This window comes from Punica granatum, chromosome 6 (assembly GCF_007655135.1).
Source record: "Punica granatum isolate Tunisia-2019 chromosome 6, ASM765513v2, whole genome shotgun sequence".
Classification (NCBI taxonomy): Eukaryota; Viridiplantae; Streptophyta; class Magnoliopsida; order Myrtales; family Lythraceae; genus Punica; species Punica granatum.
In genome coordinates this window covers 6,373,775-6,399,124 of record NC_045132.1, presented here as the reverse complement: position 1 = coordinate 6,399,124, position 25,350 = coordinate 6,373,775, and the positions used below count along the sequence as shown (strand labels likewise).

General features: G+C 39.9%; 3 protein-coding genes across 4 annotated transcripts; 1 reads left to right on the top strand and 2 right to left on the bottom strand.

Moving 5' to 3' along the window:
• Positions 1 to 159: 159 nt before the first annotated feature.
• On the bottom strand, positions 160 to 3,207 carry LOC116211093. Of its 2 annotated transcripts, XR_004157614.1 has the most exons (4): positions 2,857 to 3,207; positions 2,498 to 2,545; positions 715 to 1,697; positions 160 to 616 (listed from the first exon to the last, which is right to left on the bottom strand). XR_004157614.1 is itself a non-coding variant. In XM_031545305.1 (3 exons), exons 1-3 carry the CDS (start codon positions 2,904 to 2,906, stop codon positions 1,346 to 1,348), a joined length of 450 nt encoding a protein of 149 aa, XP_031401165.1. In that variant the 5' UTR covers positions 2,907 to 3,207; the 3' UTR covers positions 160 to 1,345. The 2 variants fall into 2 exon arrangements, 1 of the variants encoding a protein (XP_031401165.1); XM_031545305.1 differs by having other exon boundaries at positions 160 to 1,697.
• Positions 3,208 to 5,053: 1,846 nt separating this feature from the next.
• LOC116211337 lies at positions 5,054 to 11,082 on the bottom strand. Its single transcript, XM_031545667.1, has 7 exons — positions 10,543 to 11,082; positions 9,142 to 9,284; positions 8,276 to 8,547; positions 7,548 to 7,702; positions 6,540 to 6,802; positions 6,339 to 6,401; positions 5,054 to 5,699 (listed from the first exon to the last, which is right to left on the bottom strand). The coding sequence occupies exons 1-7, from the start codon at positions 10,826 to 10,828 to the stop codon at positions 5,433 to 5,435; spliced, it is 1,449 nt and encodes a 482-aa protein (XP_031401527.1). The 5' UTR covers positions 10,829 to 11,082; the 3' UTR covers positions 5,054 to 5,432.
• A 12,356-nt stretch (positions 11,083 to 23,438) lies between these two features.
• Positions 23,439 to 24,131, top strand: LOC116212094 (secreted RxLR effector protein 161-like). Its single transcript, XM_031546676.1, has one exon. The coding sequence runs from the start codon at positions 23,439 to 23,441 to the stop codon at positions 24,129 to 24,131; it is 693 nt and encodes a 230-aa protein (XP_031402536.1).
• Positions 24,132 to 25,350: the final 1,219 nt, after the last annotated feature.

The window sequence follows — 25,350 nt, the reverse complement described above, 5'->3', positions numbered from 1 at the left end:
GTTGGTTTGTCTCAGTTGCCTTAGCGAAAGGAAGTGAAAATTCCAGTTTTAAAACTAAGATTGATTGGTGTTCTTTTTCATATCCATATATTTAGAATTAAGAAGTCGGCGTCAATCCATATGATGTATTCGAGCAAACTCTTAACTGATCCTTTGTCGTAATGTATTAACGGGGGACTAATATCGATCGACGACATATCAAATTCGACAATAATGCCGAGCAGGGTAAAAAGAGTTTGGAATCTGCTCATTACAGTTTCTCACTCCATCAAAGCAAAACGAAACATGTTAGCTCTATGACTGAAAACTTATACCATCGGGGATTTCTATCTATGCAAAAGCATTTGCTGACTGTTCTGGATCTATGCTTTTCCTTTACAGCTCTTTTCGAAAAACATGCGATGCGAAAACAAAGACTCCCTGTGCATAATCTCTCCCACCAGAAATAATCTTTCTCGGAAACTGCGTTGTCTGCTTCGCTCCTCTCGTCTCCTCGGAAATCTTCTCGCGTTAGTTTTCACCACCAATCTCTCATGTTTCATGCCACTGCCTGGAGGCCCAACAGGTTAGCCAGGGCCTGGGGAGTGTTGCCCGAAGAACCCCCTCGATGAATTCCCTTCGAAAGAGAGTCAAAACCTCTATACTGGAACAAGTGAACTTACTTTTTTTGTGTGTAAGACGTTGATATTATTACAGGAGCAGCTAGGAATATACCTGATCCTCTCTGAACTGTCATCAACTGAGTCCAAGGCCAACTGAATTGCGATCAAGGTAGGGGCCTGTCGAGCATCCCGTCCTTGGGAGGCTTGACAAATCTTTGGGAGTTTCGATGCGCCTCCCGGGCGCTGGGGGGACTCATCGAGCCTCCTAGTTCTCGAATGAGGAAAAAAGGGCCCCATAATGCCTTTTGTCGCTCGGAGAGTGTGATGGGCTTGTCCGTGGAAGAGGTTCAATGTACCTCTCATGGCGCGCTCGAGCTACGGTTTTAACAATCCCATTCCTTCGAATTTCTTCGGGTCATAGATTCAATCTAACATGGCCATAACACCCATATCACCTTTAACCATCATCGGATGGTTAAGAGGGACAACAGTGGAGGTCTTCCTCTTCTTGCAAGCAGTCCCATTGGCCTTGGGGACAGAGTTCTCTCCGATAATCCCCTCCTCCGAGTTGCAGAGCTTCCCGGAGAGCTCGTAAGTCCTCTTCCGGTCGTTGGGCCTCACAGTCTTCCCATTCTTCGCACTTATCTTTGAATTTCATCTTCCACGTCCTAATCATGTTCACTAGTTGTGCCAGAAAAACATCGAAGTGGAGTCTATCCTAGCACTTCCTGATACTCTGGGGCTTAGTTTGGCAGCCGACTCCTCCGACGAAAAGCCCTCTGGTCCACCACCGTCTCGAGGTTGTTCCGACACAACTGGCCAATAAGATAATGACGTGCAACAAGAAATTTAAATATAACCATAAGAGGGCAAAGAATTAGAAGGACGTGAGACCCAACGACCAGAGAGCTAACAAGCTCTCTAGGAAGTGGGACTCTGAGTTCAGGATTGTCAGAGAGAACTTCGTCCCCAAGGCCAACGGGGCCGCTTCCAAGAATAGGAAGACCTCCGTTGCCAGAGTTGTCCCTCTTTCGCCTCCGATGAACGTTAAATGGGATATGAGTGTCATGCCCACGTCGGACCAAATCTGTGACCCTGAAGAAATTCGAACAATGGGGCAGTTAAACCCGTAGCTCCAGCCCACCAACACCAAACTCCCTTTCTTCCACAGACAAGCCCATCACACCCTCCGAGCAACAAAAGGCCCTACGAGCCCCCTTTTCCTCCTCCAAGAACCAGGAGGCACGATGAGCTCTCATAAAATGCATGCAAAAATAGTGCTTAAATAAATTTGGGCCGACTCTCTACAAAATGAAGCCTGATTGGCCAAATGAAGGCCTAGTGGCTTTACAACTTAATAAATCTGGACCACCTTTACAAAATGAGGCCCAGCGGCTAAATGACAAACTCCCACAATTCATAGAACTATGGAAACCTTGACAGCATGCATATATAAATATACACATATACATTCAGAAAAAAATATAAAACCATAATATAATATATCTATGTCGTACACTTTTCTCTTTTCTGTTACTTTTAGCAATCAAAACCATAAACACACCAGAACCATAGATGTGATACGAACATGGATCAAGAGGAACCAAATGTTAAGTGTAAACCACAATTTGCATACCTGTTCCTTTTTTTTTTTTTTCTCTTCTTTTCATTTTTTCCCCTCCAAAAAGGCAAAAAACAGAACATTTTCTGTCGAATTATCCTTTGAATTAGTAAACAATTCAGATGAAAGAGGAGAGGCAGCGCATTAGAGAAATACTTTAAAAACACATAAGAGATGAACCCCATTCAACAGATCAATCACGGAAAGGAAAACAATTTCAGCATACATTAGTTATGTTGCTACTATTACAGCAACCTCAACAAATCAATCCTACCTCGTGTAGCAGCAACCGCCACTTCCTTCTTGCTCGTCCTGAGGGCATCTGTTGGGCAAAGCAAATGTTAATTTCTTCAACTGCAAACCGCCCGAACTTCTTAACACTGAGCGATAACATCCGAAGAGCACATACGATTTACCATCGCTCAATCGACAAAGATCGACTAACGCAAAAGGGGTAGTTTAAATTCGAGGGGGGGGAGGGAGGTATAGCCATTGGTCGTCTGGAGAAAATCTTACGAGAGAAATCGAGATGACCCCAAAAAAATGTTATTCGACAGAGAAAAACCGGAGCTTAGGAGGGCAACTACACCCTAATCGGTTGACTTGACGAAGAGGGCAAAGTCAAGTCAGAACCTTTGGGGGAAGTTTGCTTCTTGAAGATGCTCAGGAGGGACCTTCGACATCTTCCCTCCTCCTCCTCCTCCTCCTCCTCTACGATTCGAGAGCTTCAAAATCTATAGCTTCCGTCGACTGCAATGTCGGAACCTCTCGAAGAAAGGAAAGCAGTGAATGCCCTGATCTGCCGCTTGAAAATCACTGCCTTTCCGCGCGCACAGAGAGAGAGAGAGAGAGGAGCAGCGAAAGTGAAAGCAGGCAGAGGAGAGAGAATCCGAGGGTGCATTTTGTTTCTTCAAACTAGACGTTAGAATCTAAGGGGCAGAGCAGAGAGAGAGAGAGAATAGAACTAGCAGTTAGAATAGAACTAGCCTGTACGCTCCCTAAGAAGAATTTATAATAATTTTTTATAATAAAATAATAATAATATATAATAATTATCGTTGTTCTCTATCAATCGATTTCATCAGACTAGTCGGTCGGAGGGTCAAATGGATGGATCAGACAGGTTTTCATTTTAGAATCGGATATGATTTTGGTCCTTGAAAGATATCAAAACCTTGGGTTTGGTCCCTCGAAAATTTTTGCCGTTATTTTCGTCCCTCAATATTCATTCCGTTTGATGTTTTAGTCATACCGTCTTTTTGCTCATGTCAAGAGTGAACGAAAATCTCATGTGACGGATGAGCTGGATTTAACCCCGTCAAAATGTGAATTTTTTTATTGCGATCGAGAGAACAACGTCGTTCACCCGCTAAAAAAATATGCGAAAGGATGTCGTTCTCCCTAAATATACGGTGAGTAGAGGAAGATCAAATTCGGCACCCCAAATTTGAAACCCTAGGTTCGAGGCTTCTTTGAAGGAAGAAGAACGGCAGGAGGCAAAGAGTTGAATCCTCGCGCAGATGAGGCGTGTGCAGATGAACAAGATGAGCATCGTGCTCACCGCGAACCCTATCACTGTCATCACCAGGTTTATTCCATTCGACATCATTTTCCTCCTCCTTCCTCCTCGGCCACTCACCCACTCTCCACTCTTTTATCTTCCTCCACAAAATCCGGAGCTTAGCAACTCTAACACATTCCCCCACCAAAAGACTAGTTAATTTCTATAGCGCGGTAGCATCACCGCGATCTGCTAGCGGCGGAAGTGGAACGACACGACGGTGATTGAGTCAATAGAGGGAGTGAGTGGTTTCAGTGAACGATGGCGGCTATGGCTGCCGTGATGGGAGAAGGAAGCTGAAGATTGGAGCCATGTGGGGGGAAGCTGAGATTTCTCAGCAGCAACAGTAGCCGCAGAAGAAGCTTGGGGGGAGAGACAGAGAGATATCAAATCTATTCTAGAGAGAGAGAGAGCATGCAATTGAGATAATGCAACCGATGCCAAGGAATGAGACAGAATCACTCCCAAATTGTTTCGATCGAGTATACTGCTGGCACAATTGAAATTTTCGCCTCTTCAATGTGCGATTAACGGATCTTTCTCTGCCCAATTTCAACAAATCGAAATCAAATTGTACAACGATTACAATATTTGGGGTCCTCTGTTTCTCCTAAAACCCTAAATGACAATGTATGTGTGTGACTTTTGGCGGTAATGGCTGAATTGGTTCGATGTTAGGGCGAGCATGCATGCGACGAAGAGAGCAACGCGGTTCAAGGTAGTTTTGGGGGGTGGTTAACGGAGTTATGTCCAGCTCAGTTGTCACGTGAGATTTTTCGTCACTGTTAACACGTGCAAGATGACAGCAGGGCTAAAATAACAGACAGAATGGAGACTATGGGACGAAAACAATGGCAAAAAGTTTTGAGGGACCAAACTTAAGATTTTGTTATTTTTCAGGGACCAAAATCATACCTAACTCTTTATTTTATTTATTATTTTTTTGGGTTGGGTCATTGAATAAATCGAAATCGGAGTTTATTTTCACGAAAATTCTCTCCCCCTCTTCTAGTGCCTCAAACAAAGAACCCAAAAAGATCAAGAAGACGGCTCAGGACGAAAAATAACATAGTTCGAAGCTTACACATTTGGATGATGTTTTACTTTAGTCCACTTTCATTTTATTTTTCGTTTACATCGGGCAGTTTTCATGAGTTTTCAGCTGAGTATGATGTACTGAGCAAACTCTTAAATGATCCTTTCTCGTAATGTATTACAGTGGACTAATATCGATAGACGTCATATCAAAATTCGATAATAATGCCGAGCAGTGAAAATGAGTTTGGAATCTGCTCATTACAGTTTCATACTCCATCAAAGCAAAACGAAGCATGTTGCTCTGTGACTGAAAACTTATATCATCGGATTTCTATCTATGCAAAAGCATTTGCTGCCTTATCTGGAACTATGCTTTTCCTTTACAGCTCTTTTCGACAAACATATCCTGTACATAGCTAAGCGTAGAGCAGAATGAGAGGACTACATCAATCCACCTAAAATTTCTAGACAATCTAGTGGGACCAACTTTTTACGAGCCTGCCTTCCTAAAATTTCTAGACAATCTAGACATCACTGAATAAATCGAGTCTCAAATATCGAAAAAATGACATCTTGCCTTCTGTTTTTACCATTTCTCAACCTCCTTCTCCTAGAGCATATTGCTGTGAGCTCGGGATTTAGACTTCCTGAGCACTTCCTTGAGGACAGCGGAGATGCGGCGGGCCATGTGGTGCTCGAGGAACCTCTCCTTCACCCTCTGATAGCCTCTCTTCCCCATGGTGAGCCTCCTCTCAACGTGAGTTGCTAATTTGACGATATTATTCGCAAGTGGAGTCACGCCTTCTTTCCCGACTTGGTGTAGGAGGCCTGTTGTCCCATTCACAACAATCTCAGTGGTGCCTCCAGCTGCGGTTCCCTGAAATGGTAGAGAAGATGATAGAAGACGGGACGATGTCACATAGTTTGCCAACAGAGATGATCTGCATATGAACTGTTATAAACTGACTACTTCACCAGTAAACACATCTAACCCAGTAAACACTTCTAAATTGGCCCTTTCCTTCTGGAACTACCCAGTCAATTGCCAATCTTTTATATTTCTTGGACATATTAAGACGAGTTGGACCCATAGCTTTCTTACCCGACTTGGACATTAAATGGGCTAATAGGTTCACAGATTCATGGGTCCAGCCCGCACTAATATTTCAAAGTACAAATTTATTTAATTGTATGTTACAAAAGTTCTAAAATGTAAATTAAACAAATGTAAACTGAAAACAGTTCATGCACAAAACTGGCCAGTTCTGACCAACAACCAGCCACTGGTCTCTCACTGAACTGAACCAGCTGGGGTCTGGTTGCCGATTGGTCCAGTGCAGTTTTAAGACAGATTGGAACCATCAGACCCACATGGATCAATCAAAGAATCACCTGGCCAGTTCGATATCTTCTCCAGTTTGAGGACAATGAGCGTGATTAAGGGTAATGATCAATAAGGTCTTTATGATTTCATCAATACAGGATAATTGAGCGAGGGACAAATTAGTTTTATTACCAGGACTGGCAACTGAAAGGCCATTGCCTCGATAGTTATCCTCCCAAAGCATTCTCCCCGTGCCTAAAATTGGCAGAAACCAAGAGTATCAGTAAGACTAAAGACAAAAGTGATCGAATCTGAAGGGCAGAAATTGGTCATCCTAGCAGTTCACATGATGTTGTCAATAGAAAATTGGAAACTCAAACCCAGGGGAAGGACCTGAGAATTCTGAACGAGGACATCAATGGCAGCAAGGAAAGGGGCTACAGTCAAGGTCTTATTTACGAAGTGAACCCGGTCCTGAATCTTCTTCGATGTGACAAAATTACGCAATTCTGTCTCAAACTTGGTCTGGGCAGACATGTCACTTCCCACAACTATTGCATGAATAGGAGGCACTTGCAACTTCTTCTCTTGGATTAGCTGCAAGCTCTCATAGAATGCATGTAGAAATAGATCCTGCCCTTTCCCCCGTGAAACACCTGCAATTCAAACAAGTAATTTACTAATTTTACTTGCCAGCGCAATTTTAACTAGAAAAAAATTCAAGAAACATTATTTTCCACAGCATTGGACAGAATGTTCTCCCTAGTGTAGCTGTGGCCCACTTGGTGAAACTAAGATCTGTGAAAAATGAAACTGCTAACTAAGGTGTATGTTTCCTTCAAAATGCTGCAATGGCAAAAAGTATAAACTCTTTATTCTTGCCAGCACTCAAATTAGTTCATTCACCATTCATCTTATCATTCTTCATTCTTCATTCAACATATGAGTTAGTTTTCTTTTTTGGGAAATCCTCAAACTACAAGTTACTATTCGCTAATCACAGACATCATCGCACTATGTACCCTATCGATAAGGACTCTATATACTGCCTTTCAAAAATATGTGGCAGCAAATACTATGGTGCATAAAGTTCCAAGAAAATGTGCTCGAACTTGTTGGAAACCAAAGATGTGGATATTCTTCCAGTAATTGACGATTTTTTCCTGTCCACCACTGAACTCAAAGAAAGAGGAAAAGTGGTAGTTCTTCCTTCTACCTAACAAGGATTGACAGCACAAAGACCACTTTGTAATGCCAAACATCGAAATCTGAAAATAGAAAATCTAGGAATTATTAACTTATAATGAGAAATTATTTTAATGTTGTGTCCTCTATATCGTTTAATCAGGAATTCTTGTGGATAAACTTCAAATATGCACATTCAGTCAAGAAAATCCTTACTGTTTATGATGGCAAAGAGTAAATCTTCGTTCCGCACTCCTAGAGATTCCCGGACATGCTCACGCAGAACCCTTTTTGCAACGCTGTCTTCAGCAACCTCCATAAGTTCCTTGCTATTTCCAAGGTGAACAACATATGTCTCGGGCATCTTAATCCTAGCAAAGGACGCAAAGCTTGGTCTATAGTTTTTATCACAGTAGGGGGAAAGGTTCCTTTTTTTTTCTTTTTTTCTTTTTTGTAAAAGGGGAAAAGCTTCATCATGAATGAAAAGTGCTAAAGGGAAAAGGGCAAGTTAGAAACATATGCAGCAAGAAATACGTATACACTTATTCATGCAGCAATGCTTGGTTTTGCCATATCAACCTGTCATGCCCATTAGAAACCTCAACTCAACATAAACTGAAGTTTCATAAAATGATTGAGGACTGTTTTAACTAAATTAATTACTAAATAAGTGTTTTCAGGAGTACACATTTTAATTATTTCAATAATGAAATATATACAATTTTCCTAGAAGCACGAAAAGTCTTATTAATAATATAAATCTGAAAAGTACAAGAGGGAATTGAAATTATGAAAAACTTTTCAAAAAATTGCAATGCACATATGAACAATCTATTTCTTTCTTTAGTTATTTTGGTTCAATCTATTCATACTATATAAATAAATATATGATAGATGGCGAACATGCTCAGGAAGAGCATGAATTGGATGTTATTCAATCCTACCTCATACGCTCCCGGGTCCTATTATTCCAGTACTCTGCCGTTACATGTGAATCAATCATAGCTCCAGCAACCAAGGGAAGGTGCTTTACGTAATCTGACTTAAAATAGTGCCCCCTCATTTCATGAATCCACCATAGAACCTTTGGGAGGACGCGGGGAACATTTTCCTTCAGAACAGCATCAAGCCATTTCCCAGCAACAGCAGTGTTCAAAACAACTAGATCAGATTTTAGAGTAGTATCTAGAGCTCCTTGACCCTTTGCTGAAAGTACCTGAACATATAATATTGACCATAATTAACATACTAAAAGAAAAATTGATCAAACTATGCTTTCAAGGAAAGAGCATCTCCTCATGCAGAATTGATTAGCACCAATAAGGTACTCCTCACTTATCAATTACAGTGAAACTATATGCCATATAAGACAGACAAAAATAAGTTTGGTTCATTTCATCTTAAACAATGATGCTCTCCATTAAATTTGCAAGAACATAACAATTAATGACCAGATGTCAAAATTCATCTCATAGGACCTACGAGATTGACAATGCTCAAAGTCCTTAGAGAACAAGGTTTCAGGTTACAGATGCCATCTCCTTGACATCCCAATACTACAGTTGCGTAATTTCTGCCTTAGTTCTGCTTATGGGTTTCAGTGAATTGCTCCTGCCAGCCCTACGAGCTGTACATTTTACTAGAAATTTGATGACAGCGACGAGGAGAAATATGTAAGCAATAATATCTGAAGAAATGGCACGCTAAGGAATCCAAGCTCCAGAGAAGAAACAAAGGAAAACTTTAACAATAACAGCTACACTATAACAACAGTTGCATAAGCATATAACACCTAGAAGTTTCTTATTACCTGAACTCCTCGATCCAACATTTTCTGCTCCAGATTGTATATCACCCCATCCTCTTCCAGGGGCTTTTGTATGGTCATCCAGTAAACTTCAGTCCCAACACCCCTTAACAGAAACGCGAGCTCCATCAGCAACAATGGTCCGCCTGAAAAGACAAACATCAAGTTAGAAAGCAAACATGAAATCACAAAAGAAATAAATTAATTGCAAGCATAACAGAAAAATGTAAAAGATGGTTCAGACACAATAAGACAAAAACAGAACCATTGACCTTCAATGAGTTTAAACAATTGTAGCAGCTGAAACCAAAGCCCCAGATATTTTTTTTTTTGTGTTCAACACCTTCCAAATCTAAACAAGCCCCAGAAATATAATACTTCTTCCGCGCAGCCATCTCTTTATTAGAAGCAAAATCCAACAAATTAAAACCAAGTGGGTGTCATACTCGTTACAGATTATTTTCTACTGACTTGAAATTTGGCGGCCAAAGAACATTTTTCCGTGAAGGCAATGGCAAAAGCATGCCAGACGAACTTCAAATAGTGCATGGCAGTAGAACTCTTTGAGAGAGTCCAACAACCAGGAATCTAATGTAATTACCAGAGTCATAACAGTCATCACATAACCTCAATAGTCCATCATGATGCAACAAGATGACATAACACTAGCTCAAATAACGTAGAAGTAACACAAGCTTTCTCCCTGCATCTTTTTGAAATAGATCGTACAACCACAACCATATTCAATGCAGTCTATCCATCCATACTCCGTACGAGCATATTTCTATAAAGCAGGAAATTAGCAAACTCGATGTCAGCATGACTGACGGCCTTAAATGACCATATAATTTATCTGGACAAGATATGAATGAATTTATAGAATGTTCTAAAGCCAAGCAAAAAGGCCAAGAAATACGTGGAAGGAACTTAAAAAAAAAAATCCGTTTTTTAGATTGTGTAGCCCATTTGGTGGCTAAACTTTCCCTTCGTTTTCATCTCAAAATTACTTTACTTTCATCATATACAGCTCATAATCTGCAGCATGCCCATGTTTCTGGTTTCCCCGGTTTCACATTCTTCGATATTCGATTTGTTAAGCACAAGAAAAATTAACACCGCGAAAAGAAAAGTCTTACTAATTATACCGTATCACATTTGCGCGAAAATAAAGAAAGATAAAAGTCCATCTCCCACCTTCTACGTCAGACTATTCATACTTGAACCAAGTCCATTCATCCATTATCATTCAATCATCAATGAGGTCGCGAATGTAATCCACATCGATCGAAGACAATGGTAATGCCAAACGTTTGACACGGCGTACTGAACAGCTAGTGAATCTAAACTGACGAATACAGGTGAGAGCTAGCAAGCGCCGGTGGTGGGTGTTCCAAAGGAGCTCACCGGAGAGAGAGAGCTCGTGGGAGACAAGCAGCACGAGCTTGGACTTCATGAAGCTGAGCGGACTCGGCTCGGCCCTCCCGGTGACGGCGACGGCGGGCGGAGCAGGGCTCTTCTGGGCTCGCTTCTGGACGAGGTGCTCCACCGTTGTTGTTCGGTCGCAGGGATCGATGCCGGATCTAGAGAAGAAGGCGACGAGGGTGGTGACGGAGAGCATGAAGATGATCGCGAGCAGCCACCGCCTCTGAAGCGGGACCCACGAGGCGGCGGAGGAGTGCTGCCTCGCCATGGCGACCTTCGCTAGGGTTCGGCGGAGCCGGCCAGAAGAAGCGGGCAGAGGAGACTGAGAGGGGATGATCTGCTACTGCTAATAGGCGGATGAGTGGGAGTGGGAGCGAGAGTGGCATTTCGTCGTCTTCTCGTTTCGGGTTTGGGGTTTGGGTCTGACCCTGAGGTCGTCTCTGCACATTTGGCTATGGAGGTTTGGGGACACTTGGACGGCTCCGGATTGGGAAAACTTTGGGACTTGGGAGGTTCATCATTCATTTCAAGTGCGTCAAATTATATATCGGCTTCATTTTCTCCTCATTACCGATTAAAAAAAATATTTAAAAACAAACTTCATTTCCATTTTCTAACCATATTAGTTGTCACATTTAGATTTAAACAATTTTTTTTCCTTTTTCGATTTGATGGAGAATGAGGTTGATTGTCTTAGAAAGGTATTGATAAAATAGTAAAATTATGGAAAAATTACGCTAAAAAGTTTTACTTTGAGTAATTAAGTCCTATAAGGTTTGAAAAAGTATCAACATTGGTCTTAAATGTAATTGTCCGTTACCGTGATGCCTACGTGGACTTAACGGCGTCAAATTTATCCAGTTGGCCATTAATATGATGACGTGGCACGTTGCTATTGGACTTGATATGAAATCCGACGAATTTCAACCCGACTTGCTCATGGAGCAACTCAAGTGGCCATCCTTTCAACCTGTGGCCTCATGGATCGACCCGAGTACCAACCCGACCGGTCAACCTTTTAACCCGAACTCGAGTGGCCTCATGGAAAACTGAACTGAAGCTCGGAACTGGAAAACTGAACTGAAGCTCCTAAAGAGGAAGCTTGGAACTGGAAAACGAAAGAGGATGTGCAGACACGTAGAGGAAGAAGGGGTGCAGCACGAGAGGAAGGGAACGAAGACGAGGTACATTTTCGTAGTTCACGAAGGAGAAGGACACCGGAAGAAGCTCTCCTTTCTTGTAATCTTCTTCTTTGATTGAAACTCTCCCTTTCCTGAACCTAATCCCCTAATGAAATCGAGTAGCTCGATTGAAAGTGTCCAATTGAAACTCGGCCCTACCAAGAACCCTAAAATCCGAAAATTGAGCTCTTCGATTGAAACTCTCCCCTTTCTTGAAATCGATTGAAAGTGTTGTTCGATGGAAACCCGAAAGCTCAGAAAGAAAACCGCATCCCGCACGATCAAAATGACTTTAGGCTTCATTGATCATAAATAAAACAATACAAATATATGCATTTAGGTGCCCTAATTTGCTTGAAAAATTATATACTGATGGAGACAACCCATCAAAAATGCAGTACCCCAAATGGCGATATTTACATTACATTACATACAAATCCTAATCAGTCATTTCATTCACAGAGGATTACAACAGACCAGGTGCCGCCGCACGCATTGCCAGGTTCCGCCTGTCCGGTATCGCCGACAATCGACCCCGAAAATTGCGACACGGAGACTCCTTGTCCTGATCTTCCTTGTTCCAATTGTCCTCTAAATTCAATGCGTAACTCAAAAAATCGTACATGAACTCTGGTGAACCGTGTTCGGTATTCCTATGGGACCGCCCGATCAAGCGATGGCACTGGTCGCGGATCTTCGGCAGGTTCCGAGCCTCCGACCGGAGCCACGAGCAACCGGTTGAGGAGCTTTCGTCTCCTCCAGCACTGAAACAACAGAGGTGGCGGTGCCTGAGAGAGGGAGTGGAAGAATCACATTGAATAATGTGAGAGAGTGGGAGGAATATAGAGAGAGAGAGAGAGAGAGAGAGAGAGGAGAAATGAAAGAAGCAGAGGAAGACGAGACAGACAGATGAAAGGAGGAGGATAAGGACGAACGCTGGTCGGGTTGGGCTAAAATCCAGAAGCCGAGTCTTCAAAAGTCAGGGCTTCCTCTTGGGTGCAGTCGGGCCATTCGTGTCAGGTCAACATTTAATGACCACCTGGACGCGTCGTTCTCCTTGTTGCCAGTTTCGTCAATGGCAGTGACGAATAGGACCACAGCTGACACTTTTTCAAGTATTTTAGGAATTGATTTTTCGAAGTGAAACTTTTAGAACTCAATGTCAAAAAATGCAAACTTTTAGGATCACTGGTCTCATTTTCCCCTAAAATTATAGGACATAGGGCTACTTGGTTCATAATTGTTGCATTACGGTGAATAGGAAGATTATAAGAAAAATTCAATAATTGAATCATTTTATGTGGATTAAAGGTCAAAAAATAACTAAAAGAGAGTATAAAGTAGTAAAACATATTCTTATTTGTTGACTTAGAGATCGCAAGTTTGATAGCTAGTGGGACTATTTGTGTCCATTTATTAGTTATTTAGGATTTTCCTTTCATTATAACAAAAAAAAAACTCTAAAAGTAAGATTGTTGGGTTTAGTAAATATATTGGATTGTGGGAATGCATTTGGGTGATAATATAGTATATGATTTCTTTTTATAGAGATAAGATGTGAGACCGATGGTTGTAATCCGACAGTACTAAATGTTTCGACCGTAAAAACTTTTCCAACCACACCCCTAAAATCTGGATAGTAAGATTATTGCAGGAAATCACTTTACATCCAAACGACATAAAATAGGTCGTAATTTTCGAATATTCTCGGAAAAATCCGAAGATTACATCCAATCAAACGGCCTCATCATACTGATGAAAATCGAATTCAGAACTTTCTTATCTTTATTATTTGAAATACCAAATGCGTTATTTGTGGTGTGTGTTCGTGCTAATTTAATCTCAATCCCAATTCTTAGTTGCAAGAATTTTTTTTAACCAAATCTATAAAAGTTTTTTGTTTTTGCCCGACTGAAAGTTGAAGATTCTTTTTAAATATTTCACCCTAATATTTATTCTTACTCTTCCTTATATCGAAAAACAAAAAGGAACAAATGTTGAAGAGTAAGAGAACATCTTGATAGTTTTATAAAAATAACCAATATCTTTCTAAAAAGTCTTGAATATTACAATAAAAAATTTTCACTATCAGCAAAGCATAGAGATATAAAGCCAATATTCGAAGTGGAAAGATGACGCAAAGTACGGGCAGCAATATACTACGATTGTACGGAAAATATAAAATTATCGAATCAATTATCCTATAATGTATCTGTGGCATATATTTTTATTCATTTATTTACTTTTTTAATGAGGAAATCCAAATCTAAAATAATATATTTGTTATACCTAAAAATAAAAGTTAGGACTATTTCCACTATAATGGCTAATCCACTCTCTTTGTCATCCATGGTACAAGAATGCCCTTAATAGTATATTAATTACTCTAATTAAATATGGATTAGCTCCTTAAATCACTCTTATATTTCTCATCTCTTCCTTTCTTAATCATTGGGTTGAACTTCCCATATGAAAAACTCTCACTTTTCTATATATCCCCTTACCCATAATATAACTTAAAATAAGTGTTACATTTTCGTATTATGAATGATAAGGAAATGATTTTATTCCTGAAAGTCCTAAATATCTTTTTAGCATAATATCCCATTTTAATTGGTTAAAAATTTTCACGTGCAAAAAATAAAAATACAACCAAATATATATATATATATATACACAAAAGTAATTTCTTTACTTCAAAAACCAAAAAGTGATTTAAGAAAATAAGTGCTTCTTATGAAACAATATTCTCGCTCCTTGGCCAATTATTCTAAGAGAGAATAAAAATTTCAAATGAATTATTCGGAGAATATAATATACTGAATGCTTTTTTTCTCCATTTACTTAGGTCTTTTTCTTAAGGACATTTTATATAATATTAATCTTTCATATAAGAATAAAATAGCTAATGTAATTGTGCATATTATTAGAATTGAAATTTATGAATGTTATTTGAATTGTGTTTTCACAATTTAAAAGATCCAACAAAATAAAATAAACTAAAAATCATGACTACATGAGCACAAATGAGTAAATCTATTATTTGAAAAAAAACGAACTCATCACTTGTATGCATTTTCTAGAAACAAATCATTAAAAATAATAAAAAAAGTCACAATTAATATAGATTCTAAAAATTTTAAATAACATTTTATAAATTTAGATGAGCTTATTTTTATTTTCTCATGAAAATCATTCCTTTTGATTATGAAGATTTAGTTTTTTTATTTTATTTTATTGGCGTCGAGACCTTTACATGAGTAATGGAACACTGGACAAATGGGATTTGATTTTCTAGGACAAGATTATAATTTTTTTGCTCAAGGTGACGATTACAAAAAGATAAGAGGTAGTATGAGTACTGTCTTTCGGGCAGCTCCACCGGCATGTAAGCAGATTTAAGTTGGGACGTCCGGAAGAAAAAACCCGGCAGCAAAGTCATTACGTATTGCACACAATAAACCTGTTGGGAAGTATTTGAACGACTCTATTCATTGGTTATGCGAAGATCGTACAGTCCGCGATACGCTCCTCTGCTTTCATCTCGCAGCTGAGAAGTTCCACAAAGACTTGTTTGCACTGCCGTGTACTGATTGGACCGATTGGAGCCTAGAATCTGCGGATTTGGATGGCTTGAGAGGAGGATTCCTCGTAGCGTCTACGATTTTTCCGGCAACTCTGTTGATCTGGGTCATGAAAGCTTCATACAATGATCATATTGGGAGGGCTTCGTGTTGGATTAGGCTGTGCTGTCTTCCAATGACATCTTCCCCGTCATTAATTATCCCAGAACTCGACCGACTGTGTATCTCAATGCGAAAGAAGATGGGAATCATATTATTTGCTTAAAATGGGGCAACAGCTTCATGATCGTATATGAGCCGACCGAGGGCATATCAACCTTGAAGACCATTGAGCTTTACCCTATTAGTCTGTATCATGGCCTTCCTTCTAGCATAGCTTATATCGAGACTTATATTTCGCCTAATGTTGATTAATTATCTCTTACCATAACCATGTTCTATTTGATTTTACCGCTTGATTTTATTTTTCGACATTACCTCGTGTTTTCAAAATATTTTGCTTATAAGGCATGCATGAGTACCGTTGTGGATGAGTCCACACTCCCTCAATTAAGTGGAAGGACAATGGGTTGAAGAAGAGGAGAAAGATCCAAACCAAAAATTACAATAATTTTTGGTATTTATTTTTTAGTAATTCATAAAGGCGATATCAAAGCTAATTGTGGAATATTTTGGATCAAATATTCGATTCTGTGTTATATATAATATCCTCAGCAAGTCCTTTTTTTTTTTTGCCCCTTCTCTTTGGGCCTGAAAATTCAAAAGCAAACTCCTATTACACCGTGATATGGTCAAGATGATTAAATATATATATATATATATATTTAATGATTTTGGGCCTGAAAATCCAAAAGTACAGTTCCATATATATATATATATGGTTTTTTATGTATATATATATAGATAAAATTCTTTTTCGATGTGTACATACGTATTCAAAAGTTCAATAGACCCTAATTAATTCAATTCAAGTACGGTCAGCTTACTAAGGAATAAAATTCTTCCAATCAAGAATTTTTTTAATTCTCAAGACTCGAACATGATATAAGAAAAACAAACGTTAAATTGCTTCAACTAACGATAGTATGTTATACATATATGATTTTGTATCTGCTTTTTCACTACCGCTTTCTTTTGTTCGATTTTATCCTAAACATTTAATGGTTTGTCAATGAAAAATGCTAAAAAGCCTCCTAATTATTGTTGCTTACACCACTAAAGACCATGCTTGTTTCGACGGGTATTTTTGACAGAACGGATTAGTACGAAAACTTCCCTCGAACACGTTTTTCGACGGGGTCTGTTCCGCCGGAATTCCATCGCTAACTTTAAAAAAAATGGACCGTTTGACCAATCATTAGCAGGAAGTGCTCTTTCTCTCTAGCTCCCTGTGATCTCTTTCTCGCTCTCTATACACACTTCGGCGTTCCAGACGACGTCCACCAATTGGCGCGCGCGGGCGGCGGGTCCATCCTAGCATCCCAACCAGCAGGTGCTAGTTTTGAACCCGCGGTACATGTCCCGATTGATGACTCAGACAGCAGCTCACTGGCTGCCCTTCACACAACGAATCGATTTGCACAGTGGCGCCCCTCTCCCTACTCCCCCCCCCTCCCCCCCCCCCCCCCCCCCCAAAAGAAACACCCAAGTTGCCTACACAATCATGCCGAGAGCTTAGCCCGCCGGCCCCCTGTGCGTTCACCCGCGCCTCTAGCTCCTATCAATGCCCCCTGCAGATCTGCCTGAGCTAGCTTCGGCCACTCGCCCCACCACAGCTGGCTACTCCCTTAGAGCTTCGCCGGCGAGTGCCCCCGCAGCCACCCAGATCTACCTTCTGTTAGTGATATGCCCTAGAGCTTGATTTATGTATTTGAATAATTCCTTTTATGGCAATAATGTTTACTCTATTATTCGTATATTGTCTATGTTTATTAGAATAAAGTCCTTAAGATATTTTGAATGCTTCATTCTTAAGAGTTAAGAATATGAGTGACGAAGTAATTCGGTAAGAATATCTTTAAACTGTTCACGATCGTAGGAGACTTAACTGGACATTATTTCTCCAAATAGATCGTTACCTCTGTTGTTTCCATGATTAGTATACAGATACTAATGAAGATGGAGTAGTGAGTCTCATGCTATTTGATAACTGTTATCATGACAGATATGTAGATACTTATATGATAAGTAGTCGAACGTGACGTGCAGATAACATTCATACGGTAATTTACTAATGTCAATGAATGTTATCTGGATCGTATTAGTGCATATAGTCCTTAGACCTGAGATGGAACGCTATCTCAAGTATAGGTAATTAGGATTTGCTACTGCTAATGTATTTGTGCTTAGCGTGAGTATTCGGCAGATAGTGGTCCTAGTTAGTTATACTTGGAGTTAGGTGTCTGATCAAGACGGGATTCACTAACCTGAGTAAACAGGAAAAATGTCCTATGGATATGAGTTTTATTTTGGATCGAGAAATCCTCGGCCGGGTAGATAGACTTGAATAGAAAAGAGTTTATGTTCAAGTGCTACAGATCTAAGAATGAAATTAGAGAGTCCATATGATCGGCTTTAGAGTTTGGCATTTACCGTAACTCTGGCTAGATTGTGATCTTGTAGTGAAAGGATTCAGTGCATGGTATATACGATCAGAGGTTCATCAGAATGTTCCAATTATACATTCGTCATCTTTTGGATTGTCACGATATGCTGCTAGGTGTCACTCGTGAACTTTGGGAACCAATGACATTTTGGGAATTATGCTTTCGGTAACAGAAAGAGTTTCTGGTAGTATCAAATGAGTTGATACTATAATACCATTGCCATTTGATGATGAACCTAGTTAGTCACACACATTGAGCGTGTCTAAACCGAGAAAAGAATTAATTCGAATTAAGGATGTTAATTAGAAATTAATTATCGAACAAGGCTTGCAATGTGGTTGTAAGGGTGCTAGCACATCCTGAAGCCGAGTTCAATATCAAGGATAAATATATTAAGGAAATACGATAGTTTCCTTATTTGGAAAGTTTCTGTAAATAGATTGGCTATTGATAGAAACTCGTGTCAAGTACTTACTTAATCTTTCTTTCTAACTATAAGGGTAAGTCATTGGATGACTTAAATTGTGAGGACTCATTTGTGATTTATTAATTAATTCGGATTAATTAATAATTGCATTTTAGTCTCTAGGGTAAGAATATATATAGATATGTTCTTACGGTTAACCCTAGAGGCTAATTGATCGAAAACCCTAATATTAGAAAGAGAGGAAGAGGTTAATTGATCGGAGTGTACAGGTCGAGAGGAGTCTAATCTCGGTGGAGACGTGCTCGGTAATCCAAAAGTGGTATCAGAGACATCCTTCTAATCGTTTAGATACATATTTTGTGCTCAAATTTTGGTGGTTGATTGTGATTTATTGAATTGTTTGATAAATCGATATCGAATTGGGAACGAGAAATTGTTTTTCGTTACCGGCCCTAGACAATACAATTGGATTAATTGTTTTGTTTGAATCACAGCCACTGCTCAATGGCTGAGGAAAGTCCTCGGTCAGAGCTGGGCAAAGTAGTGGTTTTGGCGGCTATTCCTGGCAATTATTGCTTGCTTAGTGGCTACTGGACTCTCAGGGTCTTCTCGGGTGAATTGGATGGCTGTTGAACATTTTTATTTTTATTTTTTGCTGTAATTGTTCTCTTGGTTTGCTGCTAATTGTTGGACAAGGATGGTTGTTCTTCTCGGTCGAACAATGGGCAATTTTCGATAATTTTGGAAATTAGATTTCCGAAACAATTAATTACCAAAATTGTTTTCGTAAAATTTGATTTTATGGAAATTGGATATTTGATATCCTATTCTAATGAGATCAGAAATTTGATATTTGATATCAAAAAGGAATTTTGAAGATACACTGGATATATGATATCTTGTATAATTTTAAAAAAATTGAAAATTTCCTAATATGTGATATTTGGATATTTTGTAAAGAGTTACAAAATTAGCACGAAATTTATTTCCTTTTTTTTGCTATTAGTTTCTTATATAAATTTCGAGCATGGTGTGTGATTATGGACTTTTGGAAATTTTTGCTTAATTCTTGTGGCTCTAGGATTAGGCTAATAGTAAATCCATGATCATGTTTTTATCGATTCCGAGTACATATTTATGCATGTGATGTGTGAATACGGATAATGTGCAAAGTGAAACCGAATAGTAATTAGGTCACCTTAAATAAAATCTTCCAAATTAAAATATTAAGTTGAGAATGGCATGAGGTTGCGAACCTCTGTCATGGCTCTCCACCAAAGCATTCTCCAGAGAGTTTTAATTTGTTTCGTTGTTGGTCATGGACACACGGGGGCATGAGACAGACTAAGAGATCTTTTTGCATGAATGTTAAAACATGTAATGTTTTAGATTGTTAGTTGCCAATAACGGCAGGCACATGAGGTAGCTGATATCTAGGGTTTGGTGGGTTAGACTTAACTATGTATAATGGACCAATAACGGCAGGCACCTGAGGTCCAGAGTACTAGGAGCCGAATTGATTGAGCCGTACATAGAGATGTACTGAACAAGGAGTTGTTCACTTGTAGAATGCTTGTTTTCCAATAATGGCGGGTACCTGAGGGAATTAATATTCTATGAGAATTCAATCACCCGCTAGGAATCTTTCCCGATTAGGATTTCCGTTGCCTATTTTGGAAGTGTAGGATTCGAAAAGATAGTGGGAGACCATTTTGATTGAAAGTCCATGATCATTATGGTTAAATATATACATAAATTGATTAATTTAATCTTGTTATTTTCTGCAGTCATGATAAGTATGAAATCTATGAATCCTCTCTCGTGCATACTGAATGATAATAGGCTCACTGGGCCTAATTTTTCGGACTGGCTCCGTAACCTGAACAGTGTCCTAAACATGGAGGCTCTGGGATATATCTTGGAGACTCAAGAAATTGAACTCCTGGCGGGGATGCTACGAGTGATCAGCAGGACGCATATGATCAGTGGTCTGTTGATGACACGAAGGTCCGCTGCTATATGCTTGCTTCCATGAGCAATGAGTTGCAGAAGCAGCATGAGAACATGAAGAGTTCTCGTGAGATCTTGAAGAATCTCAGGAGCTATATGGGGAGAATAGCAGGACCGCACGATATGAGATATCGAAGGAATTGTTCCGTGAGAGAATGCAGGAGGGAACTGAAGTCGCAGCTCATGTGCAGAAGATGATCAGGCTGATTGAACAGCTTGAGAAGCTTGAGTTCCAGATGGAAAAAGAACTCCATGTGGATTTAGTTCTTCAGTCTCTCCCAGATTCTTTCTCAGGGTTCATTGTGAACTTTCACATGAACAAGTTATCATGTTCGTTGTCTGAGCTGCTAAACATGTTGGTCACTGCACATAATGCTATGAACAATAAAAGGAAGGATAAGGAAGTCGTTCTTGTGGCTGGTACTTCTTCCAGTAAGACTGGGAAGAAGAATAAGAAGTCCAAGAAAGGCTCTGTTCCTCAACAGTCAGCAGGGGTGTCCAAGAATAAGGGCAAGGCAAAGGTTGTTGCGGATAAGGGAACTTGTTTCCACTGCGGCAAGAATGGACATTGGAAGAGGAACTGTCAGCAGTACCTCGCCTCGTTGAAGGCAAATAAGGGAAAGAAACCTTTAGAAGTATGTCTATCTCTTGTTATGTTAGTTCCAATGGTTCATATAGCTCATCTACAGCTGGGGTTCTTGATACTGGTGCAAGCTCACACGTTTGTACCTCTATGCAGGGGCTAGCAAGCAGTAGGGTCCTCGGAAGGAATGAGGTCTGCCTAAAGATCGGCAATGGAGCAAGTGTTGCGGCCAAAGCTGTGGGGTCGACTTCGTTACATTTGGATGGACATGTTTTATTTCTAGATCGTGTTTTAGTTTTACCAAATGCCTATCGGAACATTATTTTTGTTTCTAGTTTGACTAGGAGTGGATACTTGTTTGATTTCAGACATGATGTTTGCAACATTTATTATGGTAATAAAGTTATTGGCGTTGGTTATTTACACAATGGCCTTTATTATCTTAGAGCTAGAAATAAAACGATTCCGAACACGATTGAAATTAACACCGTATCCGAATCTATTCCAAGTTTAAAGCAACTTTGGCACCTTAGACTAGGGCATGTTGCAGATGATAGGATACGTAAGTTGGAAAAGATGGGACTTATAGTTCCATTGGGTTCTGAACCCAATTCAACTTGCGAGTCTTGTCTTCAAGGCAAGATGACTAGGACTCCATTTGTGGGACAAATGGAGAGGGCTAAGGAAGTTTTAGAACTCATACATAGCGATGTGTGTGGTCCATTTAGTGAAATGGCTCGGGGTGGTTATTCCTACTTCATTACCTTTACCGATGATTATTCTCGTTTTGGGTATGTTTATCTTATGAAGTATAAACACGAATCCTTTGAAAAGTTCAAGGAATTCAAAGCTGAAGTAGAAAAACAGAAAGGGAAGAGCATCAAGACTCTTCGATCAGATCGAGGAGGAGAGTACATGAGTACTGAGTTTGGTGATTTCCTAAAGGAACACAGTATTGTTTCTCAATTCACTCCACTAGGAACACCACAATTGAATGGAGTTTCTGAAAGGAGGAACCGTACCCTGTTGGACATGGTTCGGTCGATGATGAGCTATACAGATCTCCCCATTTCGATGTGGGGATATGCGTTGCAAACCGCGTGTTACTTGCTTAACAGAATTCCAAGCAAGTCGGTCTCTACCACTCCATATGAGATATGGAATGGTAGGACACCTAGTCTTAAGCACGTTAAGATTTGGGGTTGTCCTGCATTCATTAAGAAACAGAAGACCGATAAGTTGAAAACCCGGTCCGAGAAAAGCAGGTTTGTTGGTTATCCAAGTGACAGCCTTGGATACTATTTTTATTTCCCTACTGAGCAAAGGGTTGTTATTAGTAGAGATGCGATCTTTTTGGAGAAACAGTTTGTCCAAGAAGGTGGCATAGGAAGGCAGATAGTACTTGATGAGGCGTCATCAGTACCACAAACCGATCAGATGCCCATTTCGATGGACATTGATAAACCAGTTGAGACATCTATTCAGATTGAGAATGTCACAGAATCTCGAAGGTCTGGTAGGGTAACTCATACTCCCGCAAGATACCTTAATCTCCATGAGAACGTACAAGAGTTATTCGTTCATGGAGATAATGATCATAGGGATGATCCTACCACTTATGAGGAAGCTATATCAGATATAGATTCTTCTAAATGGCTAGAGGCCATGAAGTCCGAGATGGACTCCATGAGCAAGAACCAAGTCTGGGATCTTGTTGACCCTCTTGAAGGTATAGTACCTATAAGGAACAAATGGATTTTCAAGAGGAAGATTGGTGCTGATGGAAAGGTAGAGACCTATAAAGCTAGGCTAGTGGCGAAGGGTTATCGCCAGAAGCTGGGAGTCGACTATGAGGAGACTTTCTTGCCTGTATCCATGCTAAAGTCTATCAGAATAATGCTAGCAATTGCTGCGCACTATGATTATGAGGTTTGGCAAATGGATGTCAAGACCGCATTCCTCAACGGATACATTGAGGAAGACATATTCATGGACCAACCCAAGGGTTTTGAATCCAAGGATAAGTCCAAGGTGTGCAAGCTTAAGAGATCCATTTATGGTCTTAAGCAGGTTTCGAGGAGCTGGAATCGGCGTTTTGATGAGGCCGTAAAGTCTTTTGGCTTCATCAAGAACGAAGATGAACCATGTGTGTATAAGAAGGCTAGTGGGAGCATGATTGCCTTTCTTGTATTATACGTGGATGACATTCTGCTGATAGGTAATGATATTGGTATGCTCACTTCTGTAAAGGTCTGGTTGTCTAATACTTTCTCCATGAAGGATTTGGGCGAAGCGAACTATATACTAGGTATTCGGATCTATAGAGATAGACCGAAAAGATTGATAGGTCTATCCCAAGCTCTATATCTGGATAAGGTGTTGAAGAGGTTCAACATGCAAGATTCTAGAAGAGGATTGCTCCCTGTGAGACACGGTATCCATCTCTCTAAAGCGATGTCTCCCAAGACTCCCGAGGAGAGAGAGAAGATGGCACAGGTGCCTTATGCTTCGGTTATAGGTAGCCTGATGTATGCTATGCTGTGTACAAGGCCGGATATTGCGTATGCTGTTAGTATGACTAGCAGGTATCAATCCAACCCAGGACTTGATCATTGGACTGCTGTCAAGAACATCCTTAAGTACTTGAGAAGAACTAAGGATATGGTTCTGGTATATGGAGGAGGTGAGTTGAGACTAGACGGGTTTACAGATTCTGATTTTCAATCAGATGTGGATGATAGAAAGTCTATCTCCGGTTATATATTCACCTGTAATGGAGGTGCAGTTAGCTGGAAGAGTTCTAAGCAAGAGACGACTGCAGATTCCACTACAGAGGCTGAGTATATTGCTGCATCTGATGCAGCGAAGGAGGCAGTTTGGATTCGGAAGTTTGTGACTGAACTCGGTATTGTTCACTCCATATCGTCACCAGTAGAGCTGTACTGTGATAATACTGGAGCGATTGCTCAGGCAAAGGAACCGAGGTCACATCAGAAGTCCAAACACATTGAGAGGAGATATCATATTATCAGGGAGATTATCGGGAGAGGCGATATAGCTGTGCAGAAAGTAGCTTCAGCAGATAATGTCGCTGATCCACTCACGAAGGCCATGACGCAGCAGCAGCTAGAGAAACATCTTGAGAAGATGGGTCTTAGATACGGTACTGAGTGGCTCTAGTGCAAGTGGGAGATTGTTAGTGATATGCCCTAGAGCTTGATTTATGTATTTGAATAATTCCTTTTATGGCAATAATGTTTATTCTATTATTCGTATATTGTCTATGTTTATTAGAATAAAGTCCTTAAGATATTTTGAATGCTTCATTCTTAAGAGTTAAGAATATGAGTGACGAAGTAATTCGGTAAGAATATCTTTAAACTGTTCACGATCGTAGGAGACTTAATTGGACATTATTTCTCCAGATAGATCGTTACCTCTGTCTGTTTCCATGATTAGTATACAGATACTAATGAAGATGGAGTAGTGAGTCTCATGCTATTTGATAACTGTTATCATGACAGATATGTGGATACTTATATGATAAGTAGTCGAATGACGTGCAGATAACATTCATACGGTAATTTACTAATGTCAATGAATGTTATCTGGATCGTATTAGTGCATATAGTCCTTAGACCTGAGATGGAACGCTATCTCAAGTATAGGTAATTAGGATTTGCTACTGCTAATGTATTTGTGCTTAGCGTGAGTATTCGGCAGATAGTGGTCCTAATTAGTTATACTTGGAGTTAGGTGTCTGATCAAGACGGGATTCACTAACCTGAGTAAACAGGAAAAATGTCCTATGGATATGAGTTTTATTTTGGATCGAGAAATCCTCGGCCGGGTAGATAGACTTGAATAGAAAAGAGTTTATGTTCAAGTGCTACAGATCTAAGAATGAAATTAGAGAGTCCATATGATCGGCTTTAGAGTTTGGCATTTACCGTAACTCTGGCTAGATTGGGATCTTGTAGTGAAAGGATTCAGTGCATGGTATATACGATCAGAGGTTCATCAGAATGTTCCAATTATACATTCGTCATCTTTTGGATTGTCACGATATGCTGCTAGGTGTCACTCGTGAACTTTGGGAACCAAGGGCATTTTGGGAATTATGCTTTCGGTAACAGAAAGAGTTTCTGGTAGTATCAAATGAGTTGATACTATAATACCATTGCCATTTGATGATGAACCTAGTTAGTCACACACATTGAGCGTGTCTAAACCGAAAAAAGAATTAATTCTAATTAAGGATGTTAATTAGAAATTAATTATCGAACGAAGCTTGCAATGTGGTTGTAAGGGTGCTAGCACATCCTGAAGCCGAGTTCAATATCAAGGATAAATATATTAAGGAAATACGATAGTTTCCTTATTTGGAAAGTTTCTGTAA